This window comes from Aspergillus campestris, assembly GCF_002847485.1.
Source record: "Aspergillus campestris IBT 28561 chromosome Unknown P168scaffold_9, whole genome shotgun sequence".
Classification (NCBI taxonomy): domain Eukaryota; kingdom Fungi; phylum Ascomycota; class Eurotiomycetes; order Eurotiales; family Aspergillaceae; genus Aspergillus; species Aspergillus campestris.
Window position 1 is genome coordinate 980948 of NW_020194344.1, and position 12540 is coordinate 993487.

General features: G+C 48.7%; 1 protein-coding gene across 1 annotated transcript; it reads right to left on the reverse strand.

The window, feature by feature from the left end:
* Positions 1 to 1674: 1674 nt before the first annotated feature.
* P168DRAFT_239533 (homeobox domain-containing protein) lies at positions 1675 to 2864 on the reverse strand (the record flags this gene model as incomplete). Its single annotated transcript, XM_024833673.1, has 3 exons — positions 1675 to 1845; positions 1900 to 2694; positions 2760 to 2864. The coding sequence occupies 3 exons, from the start codon at positions 2862 to 2864 to the stop codon at positions 1675 to 1677; spliced, it is 1071 nt and encodes a 356-aa protein (XP_024691291.1).
* Positions 2865 to 12540: the final 9676 nt, after the last annotated feature.

The window sequence follows — 12540 nt, forward strand, 5'->3', positions numbered from 1 at the left end:
TTCCAGGTAGTAGTCAGGTACTACGACGGGAGTGGTTAGTGTCAGCAGCGGGGGGGAGAGATCTGATCGCGGTCTCTTACCTCTTACCTGTTAGGCTGTTACTCAGTTACTAAATAGTACATCCTCGGTGGCTATGATACTAGGTAGGTACTTACTATATGCCTATTCTGAAGGAAAAGTGGATTCACGAGTGGGTTAGATGGTACTATCCCTTCGGTGTATACTTTCCTTGTTAGCACTATACTGTCTAACTAATGTCATTCAAACCACATCCTACAAACAAGAAAGATAACTTTCACAATAATAGCAATAACCAAATACATCCAGTAATAACAACTAGACCCCATACCCTCCAAGATTCCCAACAACAAAAACAACACCCCAAGTCCTCCGTCCCAAAAGTAAGAAAGAAAAATGACGTGCTAACCCACCCGGCGATCATCAGTCCTGTCCTAACTAGCTATGTCTGTCTGACACCCAACAGCCAGCCCTCCATGCCCCCACAATTGGCCAACAAACACTCACCGGCTCCGTAGACGTTCATCCTGTCCCCGCCTCTTTTTTGCCCCTTCCCCACCACCGCTAACTAACTCTAGTGTCACTGGGTGACAGCATAGCCTGCTAGGCTGATTCTGACTGCTAGAGGCCACTTGCCTATTTCGTTTAATGCGGTGGTACTACCAAGGTACCTACTTGACTGACTTGACTTACTTAGGTTTGTGAACTAGTGGTTGATACGAGGGGAGGTTAGTACTGGCTATCTACTGAGCTGTACTGTATAATGTGTGGGAGATATACGCATAAATTGTAATATACATACAATATACTACTTGATAATGTCTTGCCAAATGATAGAATGGTGAAGAGTTAAGAAAGATGCAAAAAGAAGAGATTAAATAAAATCAGAAAAATAAAAATAAATAAAATTAAGAGTGAAATGACAACCCAGCCAAAAACTAAGGTTAGTTCAGGACCAGGCAGTCGGTTCCATGGATACTCCCAACTTGGCAGGCAGGAAAGTGTCCGAAACCATGTTTGCCTTGTTTTAGTTGTTTTTCTCGTTTATTTCTTTCCTCTCCTCTTTACAAACCTAATTGACTAGTGGAGTGAATTTGACAGAATTGAAAATGAAGGAATTCCTGATTGCCATTCTATATAAAACCAGACCAAAAATAAGAAAGAAAAAAAAAAAAAAGAAAAATCTAGCTTGACATGGTCACATCATCCATACTTAGTATACTATACACTCATCGAGATGCTCAATTTCCTGGTAAACAAACCTGTTGGTGCCCAAGAGAGGATAACATAGGAGATAGACAAAGGAAATTAAAAAGTAAAGAACATCAAATGCGAAGATGAGCACCAGACCGACGGCTATAAGATAAAAAATAAACACCACGTGACCAAAAACACCACAAATGCAAGTATTCTCTCTCCGTAGGCTGCCAAAGCCCAAGTGGATGGGAGAGGGTTATTCTATGAAACCCCTTGCTGGACGTCTCTAGATCGTGTATCCTATGCAAGGCCGGTAAAATTCGATTAGAAGCGGGAAGGGTATCAAAAATGATCTTGGTCGATTGCACTCGACTGGTGGCATCCGAGGAAAAGCAAAGACGTCTCGATTTGATATGAGACCCTGTCAACTCGTGTTGTGCGTTGTTCATGGGGGGAAGTCTAAGGCTTGGGCCCCATTCGATGGGGCGACGGCATCGACTCGGGGGAGTTGTGGTCGACGTCGCTGAATGGTGACTGCCGCTGCGAGTCAAAATCGCTGGCCCCGTTGCGCATCTGGTTGCGCAGCGCCGGCAGCTGGCGTCGTCGAGCGTTGATGAACCAGTTGCTGATCTATTTCATGTCAGTATGAGGTCTTCATATATGTAGGCGAAAGAGGAAACCAACCTGACTGATTGTAAGTCCGGTACGCGTCATGAACATCTGCTTGTCCTCCTCGCTGGGGTACGGATGGTCAAGGTGCTCATGGAACCAGGCCCGCAGAATGTCCGTGACGGGCTTGGGCAGGTTGCCTCGTCGGCGTTTGTTCTTGGAGTCGATCGGGTCGCCGAGGATGCCAAAGTTCGAGTGATGGGCGTGCGACAAGGCTTGCGCCGACTGTTCCGAGTCGCTCTGGTAGGACATGGGCGGGTACGGGTATGCCACCTGCCCATGCATCACCGGCGGTCCGCCGTTTGCCATGTACGCATCCGTACTCCGCCTGTCCCCCATGGACCCCGCGTAGCCGTGGATGGGGGCGGGACCAGCCCGATAGTCCTGCGCGGAGTACGAGTCGGGTCGCGAGACCGGCCGTACATCGGGGAACGGCGCAGTGGGCGTGATGGCGCCCCGATCGGAGATTGATTGAAGGTCCCGGATTGGGGGCAGGATGGGGCTCGGGCCTCGAGAAGCGAACCGGGGCGTCGAGGTGGCGGGGGGTGCAGGCGCGGGTGCGGGCGCATTTCCGTGGACTCGGGATTGCACCGCCCCGTGACTTCTGTTTGGGGGGGCCACCGAGTAATCACGGGGCGCCTGAACTTCTCCCATGGCCATTTTGGAAGTTGGGCCGTAGGGGCGGGGATCGGTCATCGGATGGGGACCGGAGACATCGTGGCTGGCTGAAGCGGGGCGCTCGCGTGGCGGTTGGCGGGAGGTGAAGTAGGAGGTCGACTCGATTTCGTCGTGGAGGTGAGGAGGGAGCAGCTGCGGAATAGGTCAGTCTTCCGCGAATTCAGGCAGCAACTGGCAATTGAAGCGCCCGCACTTACCTCCCGAAAGGAGGGAAGGGCCTGGCTGTGATCGGCGGGGATCCCGCTCGCATATGAAATGGCCATTTTTCCGTTCCCCTCGCCCAGGTCACGGTACTGGGACATAGACAAGAGTCCTGCGCCGAGCGAAGAACGTAACACGCAGGAAAGAAGGCAACAAGGCTATCCTTCCCTACGTTTGCAAATCGAGAGGAGGCAGAGATGCGACCTGGATCGGCGATTGGAACAACGCAGTACAACCGGCCGGCGGCTCCCACGCAATTGTCAGTCGAAATTAAAAGGTGATCTCGTCAATGGCGGTTGTGTGGTGTAACCATGGAGAATCGTTTAGTGGAAGATCCAGGATGACGATGGCGGCGGTATTATATAGTTCGGGGAGGAGGTAAAAGACAATGCGAAGGATCAGGTGGGGACGGAAAGCAGGAAAGAGAGCAATTAATGGAGGAGTATATAGAAATGGGGGAGACCGAGTATTAAAGTAGGGGACGAGGAAGAAGAAAAGAAGAGTAGAGAATTAACAAAGAAAGGAAGAGGGAGAGAATCCAGTCAAGTCAGTCATTTAAGTCTAAGAGGAATAGTTAAGGTTGGTTGGAGAAGGTAGTCGTCAAGATCCCGAATGAAGATCGAGGGAGAGAAATGGGCGACAAATCGTACTAAAAAGGACAGTGACATTGCCGCACACGATGACGATGGACCAGCTGAACCAAGGTTATGCAAGGTAAGGAGGAAGGCAGCTCAACAATTGGATCTGGGCTAGGTGGACCAAGATCTCTTTCTCTTCCTAGGTTCGGGGTTCAGACAATTAATTCTTTGACTTTTCTTTTTTTCTTTTACTTAGTTTGATTTATTTAATTCAATTTTCCTTACCTTTCTTTTTTCTTTTTCTATTTCTTTTTTTTTCTATTTGATTATTACAATCATTTTTACTTTCCCCTTCCTTTTTTCCTCTTTTCTTTTCCTTTTCCATTTCTGTGTTTTATTTGTTTTATTTTCCCGATGATCGCCCTTTTTAATTTTCAACCTTGTCATTTATCATGCTTCTTCGGTATTGTGTAATTTTCCCACTCGGACCCTGCCCTTTCTTGGGGCGAAACCACCAAAAGGGGAACCATAATTATCATCACATTTCATTTATTTATTAATTAAATATATATATTCTCTATTCAGAAAAATAATAATCTGATTTGATAAGATTAAAATGAATGACAGTGAATGATCTTCATGTCTTGACCAACTATGGTTTTTAGTGTAAAGACAGCTTTCAAACCAAAACAATACAGTAGATCATGAAATAGAAATAGCAAAAAATGAAGAACAGAAGAAAAGATAAAATATGAAGAATACACATTGAATCAGCGCCGAGGAAAGGGAGTTAGCAGCCACCTCCCCAAGTCGGACGACCCAAAAGGCCAAGGCGGCGCCCATGGAGAACAGGGGGGGGGGGGAGATGTGGTTTCCCAGAACCCGACGATCGTGGGTGGGTGTGGATCCAGTAGCCACAAACTAGGTACGGAGGACCGCCGAGTCTGCCACTCCGAATCTGGTTTATTGTTCTCCTTGGGATTTCCCATTTTGAACGTTGTTGTTATTGTTCATGTCTATACGGATGTTGACTATTATTCCTGCATTGTGCTGGAGATAGTGTGCTGTCATGTACTGCTATTGTGGTGGTTGTTATGATCATACCTACCTAGTGGTGGTGATTATTATCTAATACCTATTATCCATTACCCAGGCTGTGACAGCGGAGGGGCTAGAAGAAAGTGTGTGAGGTGGGGGTAGACGTCCGCCCCTGCGAGACAAAAATCATGAACCAAAGAAAATAAATACTACAATTGAAAGTCAAATCAAGCAAAAAAAAAGTAGAATCAAAAAGAAAATCAAAAGAAAAGAAAAGAACTACCATGTCAAAGGGGACTTAGATATGATTCGGCAAGGAATCGTATTTACCCACCATGATCCTCCCTCCCCCCAAACCAACCCTCCTCCGAGGCCTCCGTACATCGCCCGGTCCTCCCTCTTAAGGTTGGCTTGACAGATGGTGCCAAGGGATCGGGGAGGGTGATGATTTTCCCAGCTTGGGCCCGCGAGAACAGAACAGGCATGGCTACTGTCTTGGATCTAGGAGTGGCTCCGGCTATGGAGTAGATGATTGGGAAATCCCTCGGCGCCTAGGTGTCATTGATGGAAATTAACTAGGCGATGACACTGCCAATCAGCCTCCTCTTCCTGTCGGCCTGGCTGGTTGGATGGCTGTGTCTTAACCAAATATGCTGTGCTGTGCTAGGCATAAATGGTAGTGGGACGCTTTAGTAGCCTGGTGATCCTAACAAGTCATGAACCATCATGTCTTGGCTGTCATCTTGATGCCTGTCATAACTAACCATAAATGTCTATACGACTCCTTGTTGCTAAATTGAATTTACTCAATTCATCAATTCGTTAATTAATTCATTTATTTATGTAATACTCCTTTCAAGGCAATATTCCAATCTATTCCACACTATCCAATGTCGACGCACGTTCAAACCCCCGACCAAATATTACACCCTCCCTATCCAACAACTAGCCTCAATAGTAGGAACCTAAACCCTGAGATTGCTGAGCCCACGAACACGGGGGCGAAGTAGCATAGCGCAATGTTTGAGTTTCGACGATGCCTAACTAACCAGCCCACAGCTTAGTTCTCACTAAGATAAGCCGACTAACCTAGTAGTCCAAGAGGGGCTCGCACTAAGTCACGCCCCGAGGCAAAACGCCGCTGAAACCCAGCGATATCAATTTACTGATACGAGTAGCAGGATTCCGAAACATCTGGCCAGATATACTATTTACGGCACTACTACTATGTACGTACCGGTAATTGAACCCGCACGGACAGGACTGCCTCAGGGCAGGTAGGGGTGGCGAAGGATTGATGGGAACACCCGCAGGTAGCTAAGTCGATGTTATCGATAAGGTACTGTTACACCCAGCCATGAGTTCAAACTCGGCATGTGGTAATAAAATCGCTCACTCTTATAAGGGGGGGCAGGGCTTCTAGGGTTTAGAGTAGTATGTGGCTAGTCCAGGGTGGCGGATACCTCAATCCTACCTGCCCTTTTCACTATCCACCTGTTGCTGATTCTGGATACCGCATTACTCGTCAAGCCACCCTCACGCCCGCACAAAGAACAAAGAAGAAGGGAAAAAAAAAAAAAAAAAAACAAAAAGGAGGAGGCAAAGCTGCTTTCAAAAATCCGCAAAGTGGGGTGTGCCTGAGTCAAAAACTCACGGAAAAGACTTCCCTCACTCCCGTCTCCCCCCTTTCCCCGGAATGTACAACGATCGAGGAAGGTACTTACTACCTACTTAGGAAGGAAGGAACTGAGTAGCTACTAGCAAATAGGACCAGATGGATTGAAAAGGCAACCGCCGGTAAGTGGGAACGGCCTTTTGGGTAACACCACATACCTAATTGAACCACACCTCCCCTGCAACGTGAAACTGGGGGCCGACCAAACTGGGTATACCGCCAAGGCAGTGGGAGGCAATGGGGGGCTGCATGTATGGAATCATGGATGCATGTGCAATCGCACAGCACAGCGCCGCAGGAGTAAGGAAGTAGCTCTTTATGGCCTGAGGAACGGTCCAGTTGCCATGTCTAAACCCAAGGGGGCTTAGGAGGGCTCCCGGCCGAAAGGGAGGGGGACCCGGAATTTGTCATCCTGAATAAGCCGTTGCTTTTGTTTTCAGCTGCGAAGTACCTACTTCTTCGTATTCGCAGCCTACTGCATCCATGGTTGTGTTTTGGGGAGGGTGGGATCCGAGTATTAAAATGCATAAATCAATCAAGGATGAGACAAGATAAGTGAGCAATAAAGGGAACAGTTCAATTATCATTGAATGACCCTTGCTGGTGTCAAAAGAACGCGGAGAGTAACCGCTCGCCGCTAGGTGGCTGATACGAACCATAGTTTATCCTGCCACAGCGGTCTCAATCGCTGGTATTTCATGGTATTGGGGTGTAAACAGCTAAGCCTTGAAAAAAAGATACTTGTTGTCTGACGGGGTATCAATGTATAGTACCAGTTGCCTTGCGCAAAGGGCCTTGTATTTATGTGTAATTACGGGATGAGAACGTAGGGACCGTGCGGGTATACAAACCCTGACAGATACTAGGCTAGCAGAAACCACGAGACCCGCTTTTCTCCCGCTGCAAGGTGATGGATCAGGGAACAGTTCAAGAGGTTCGATGTTTCTGTCTCAGACTGTTATCATGATCGATCGCTAAGAAGATGATTGGATTCCGACCATGATAGAGCTTGCACAGATGCTGTCCAGAAACCAAGAAGAATCGCCTTAAGGGACCAAATAACAACAATAACGTTAATAATAATAAATGAAAATAACCAAAGCAAAGAACTCAACCCAAGATAAAGGTGGATGACAGACGGATGACAGGAAACCAGCCCACAGTTGTTTCGTCTTGGGGTTGACCCAAGGACAGGGAAGCTCCATGAGCCCCACCCCGTCATCTACGGCAGGCGAACGTCGTCTTCCGTCATCATGCATGTTATGCGGTTGTTTTCCAAACCTGGTACTCGGTCCCGGATGGGTGTTATTTCTACCAATCTATTTTTTTCGAATAGAGAAAACGTTAGGTGTCATCATCTCGACCAACCGCCAATAATTCGACACATCCCTAGATTCAGACATAAAAATAAAACAGTAGCCACTGCCAGATCCCTTGATTGCGACATCCGACATAACTACCCATGCATGGTATGTAAAACCCCCCAGCGTGGTCCGACGCTGATCAAGGAACCAAACTCCGCTCCTGACAGCTCGATCTGATTGGTTGGCTCTTCATGTACCATGCAAGATCCGTTGCCCCGTGCATATGACATCTCAGTTTTGTCGAGTGGTACATGTGGTAGCACAAATCACTGCATACATTGTCGGCAGTGCGGATGAAGTGGCTGTTCACGTGACCCCGTACGGCTGGTCTGGTCCCATTGACGGGATGGGGTGGTCGGAGTTGAGCGACGGCAGATGGGCTTTCCGAAGACGGCCAGGAACGCCGAATGATTTGTCCAGTCCCCACTCAGCTCGTACGGACGTGGTGGAGAAGGACTAGGAGTTGGGACGCCATCGAGAGTGCCAGTATGGGTCTAAAAGTTTGAGCGGGCTCATCGAATGGCTCGTGGCGTTCTGGAAAACAAAGAGTTTGAAAGACCACATGCCCTCCATGAGGTGACGGACTCGGGAGAAACCATGGTTGGAGATCCAATAGTGTCAGAGAAAAGACTATCTGGACGGCTAGTTTGGAAAGGATAGAGTTTGTGAAATTCAAATCTCTGGTCTGGGTCTCTGGGGTTCTGAAATCGTCGGTAATTGGAACGGTACCAAACAATGTCATCACGTGATACTATGCTGATCTTCCAGACTGCGTCTCAGTCCGCCAGGCACCATTCATATTATTACGAAATACATACTACAATATTCAGACCTCATCCAGTGTGTTCTGAGAAGTAAATGTCATAGAAATGGTCAATAATCGCACGTTTATAGTATTTCACAAACAGTGCCACGAGAAGATGCCCGGCCCAGTGGAGCGCTGCAAAGGAGATGATGGGCTGACTAGTCACCCGGACAAGTCCCAGCGAACTAAGGTGAGGACTATTCTAGCGTTTCTTGATGGGCCTCTCACGAGTTCGTTGCAAGGATCCACTTATGGACCGATCGGAAAAGCGCCTCTCCAATTTTCCCGAGTCATTGGTTCACCGCCCGATTGTTCAGTCTGCTAGTAACTTTTCTTTTGGCCTGTCCCGTCCGGCACTTGTCACTGTCACTGTCACTGTCACGTCAATCTGAAGGCTGAGCCTCTGATCCGTCACTTTTGTCGGATCTTAATGTGGCCCAGGGAATTCCAGCTCCACATGTGAGTGTCCATATGGATTTAGCTTGGATCAAGTGTGGTAGGGGGGCGCTGATCCCAGCTATTCACTCAATTGACGGGAGACACTGGCAGTGTTCGGTATTGTCGTCCAGCGGTCAGATCCACCCCTTGCAATCTGTGCTTGGGACTAGGGGCAAAATTGATTGACAGACCCGATCAACTCCTTCAGCGCGATGAGACAGACAGATATGCTTAAGTTCATACTCTCCTTCTCGGACCGCATACTTTCAGATCTGTCCGCACTCCATCCCTTTCACCGGGATAGGTTCTTCAGCCGGGACACGTCCGACGCCTCTCCGCGTTCACGGGTGTGGAGAGTGTACCAATGGAATCGAACCCCATATGGCCTCCTAATTCGGGTTAGCCAGGGTTAGACAGATTAAGCAGCCCCCCTCCTACCGAGCCATTCCAGCAGAGATCTCGGGACGCCGCAGGGGGGGTTCAGCGAACCCCAAATTTCCGGCGTGATCTCCCCAAAGGGAACCGTCCACCATTTGTAGGGAACAAAGGGTAGGTAGTTTTACCGTGCCGCATGAGGAAATAGCCTGGTAGGGTTTGAGGGGTGGCAAATTATCGTATGGGTCGAGTCCAAGCCGAACAACCCCGTTTTCAGGCCATGATCCAAATCGAGGCCGTAGCCTCGTGGCCTGTTAGTGGATCTCCTTCCGTCTGCTGACCATGGATTGTTTATGACCCATCCCCGCTCTCTTGCTCTTATTCTTCTGTAATATTAGTATCTTTTTGGTTCGTACTGTATTGCATCGTATTGAAATTTACGCTGTTTTCCTTAATTTTTCTTTTTCCTCCACACCCACTTGTTCCATACTCGCGGATCGTCTGTCATTTCTTTGCGAGACAAGCCAGCGAAGTCCCTTCAACGGGAGTGGATGGACGTCTCATCCACTATCTCAAGTGGGTCTGAGTAGTGTCCCTGTTGGAGTCGAGCTGGGTTCCCTTCTCCTGACAGGTCGCCGCCACCTCGGAGGGGGCATGCAGCCGAAATTCCCCTGGTAGTCGCCTTACATACATGGTAAGTGTGGGCCGAGCCCTCCTTTCTGATCCCCCCCCACTCGTCGGTCCTTCAGATCCCAGGGATAGATCGTGCAGACACTGGCGGTTATGCCAGATCTCGCAGACGGGAGCGATCTCTGGTCGCTCCTCCGTCCGCTTCCCAGAGATGAGAGGTTCGTCGGATGGCATTTTCGATGCATCGTCTCCCCAACCAGAGTTCTTTCCCGTACACCCCCGCCACTTCAGCTATGCTGATCTTCCCGATCCCAATGCCAATGGAATTTAGATGCATCATCAAATCGGTGCAATCGTGGTTTGGTATTTTCCCAGTATCTGAACCATTCCCGCCCCCTTCCAGCCAGGGTCACCGAGTCAGCGGTCAAGTAACTATTGACGGGGCTAAGTTGACTAACTTGTCGTTCGCCGCTAGGCATTTGTCATTGCTTTCGTCCCGCGGTCGTATCACCGTCCATAACTGATGGTGGCTGACGGGCTAGTCAGGAGTGTCCCCTGCTCCAATGGCGGTCATCCCGGCCGATATTAATTACCCTGACTCAGTCTGTTCCTGGCACTCTCGACTAGACAAAGCATTGATCCATGGAACACCACGGGGCTGGAGTTCCATCGTGTGGAAATTCCCCGAGGTCTCTCTACCTCAACGATTGATTTTGGCCTTCAGCTCGACCGAATCGCCTTAGGACCCATCCTCTACTCGTAGACCGAGGATCAGCCCCGCCCAATCTCTTCTAGAACATCTTGTATACTCCCTCGGCCAGGTGGTCTCAATCTGACCGATTCGCAAAAGCATGACTAATATATTGATGCCACAGGACGGCGGTCAAACGGCACAACACCAACAACAATGACAACGACAGCATCACCCGCACTCCTAACATTACAGCATGCTACCGACGCTTCCTGCAAACGCACGATCGACTGATTCAGTTCCATTCCCCACAGCACTTCATCTTAAGACACCCTTACCAGATGACGTCCGTCCGCTCTTCGGCCGAGGCGACATATCGCCTCCCCCCACCCGCATAATATCATACGATATGTCCCCTTCCTTACGCGTCCCATCTACCAGTGGCGTCTACCGTATGCATACCGACGATACCCACCCCCCTTTCGGCCGTACCGAATGGGGGGCCCCGGGAACCCTCCCTTGATTCGCTCGGGATTACACCAGTTCGGAAAAGCTACTGTTCCATGCGCGAGTGAACCAGAATGGCGGGTCCAAGGGGGGCTTTGCGTTGGATGTGGGTTTGCGTCAGCACCAGCCACAGGTTGTATTGCTTTTGGCCCTTGTTTGTGGGGCGGTACGGCCTCCTAGCTTCGGTTTTCCGCTTATAGTACATACATAGTTTGGGGAGATGGTTTGTTGCTAGTTTGATGGTGATCTTGCTGCTTTGAGAGTGTGTGCTGTTGAGAGCAGGATTTGGACGGTTTATGATTCTGCTGCTGCTGCTGCTGCGGGAGAACGGATGCTCCGCAGGCTGGGATTTGTCTTTCCCGGAAGCGGTATACCACGCTCCTGAGAAGCGGTGTCGATAGAGAACGGCATGGGTCTAGACTGGACGAGATGAAGAAGATCATCCTTGACTCGTATACGAGCCTTGCGTAGCAATCGCACTACGGAGTACATAGATTGACATTGATTGACACTCGAATCTCATCCAACAATAAACCCCCGTAACCCGTGGCTCGATCTCTCGAGCATGTGCGCTTGGATAATCTGCGGTGGCGAGTCAGCCAGATCGCACCGTAAAAAGGCAAGATTGCATGTTAATGGTGGTGTCCGGGCCCTGCAGGGAATGTTGTTGTTGCGGTCTGGAAATGCAGAGGCAGCCAGCAATGCTGAGATCTCACCGATCTGGATCTTGGAATGCTTTGTCATGATGAATGTGGACGATGCTTAATTATGAGGCGTGCCGTCTATGTTCTTGTACCTGAATTGGCCACGTCGGTGGATATGTGAAAGGCACTGGAAAGGTTAGTTCATGATTAGTCGTGGTCTATCTTGTGTTTTCTTGCGATTACTATTCTTAAGGTCATGGTCCATTTCGGATCATGCTAGTCCTGGCACGCCCGGTCGGTATTTGTCCTTCTTCCACCGTAGAAATGAGGTTGGCTCTTCTACCTCGGTATGTTCTAACACTGAAGGTGGACTCTGCTACTGACGACGTCCGCCACTCTCCTGGGTTGGTTTCGTAACTATCCCCATGCTAGAAGTGGGTTTGAACAGCGGCTAGCGCGGCTTCCGTAATCTAATTTATATGCAGAATGTACTCACAGCAGAGGGATATGTACTTATGAACACGTAACAGCCTGCATTAATCTTCAATATTGAAGAATGGGGGACCTAAGAACATGGTATATAGGATTACTTTCCAATCAGCAGCAGACTAATAGACCAGTTGAGGAGTACGACCATACTAAGGCAAATGCAAGATGATTAAACCCTTACCTGGAAACACCTAGCTAATAGGGACTGGGAGGGCTACGTAGGAGACCGTCGTAGGCTAAGTAGTCAAGTGGGCTTCACCATCACTAGCTATGTTGTCGCTGATATTCATTTCAAAGAGATGCAACAATCTGTATACACTGGTAATAAATAAATGGATATCACTGCAGCTCAAGTGCTGTATTTTAAAGCAGATCAAAGTGGTTATAATCTACATATCTAGACTGTTATTGGACTACAAATCAGAAGTTAGGTATGGTATATTTTCTGCAAGATTGAGCTTTTATAAATACATATCGCAAGCTTCTGATAAACTTTATCTTGATAGACCTCTTGTCAATATTTGTCCCTTTCCTTGTATAAGA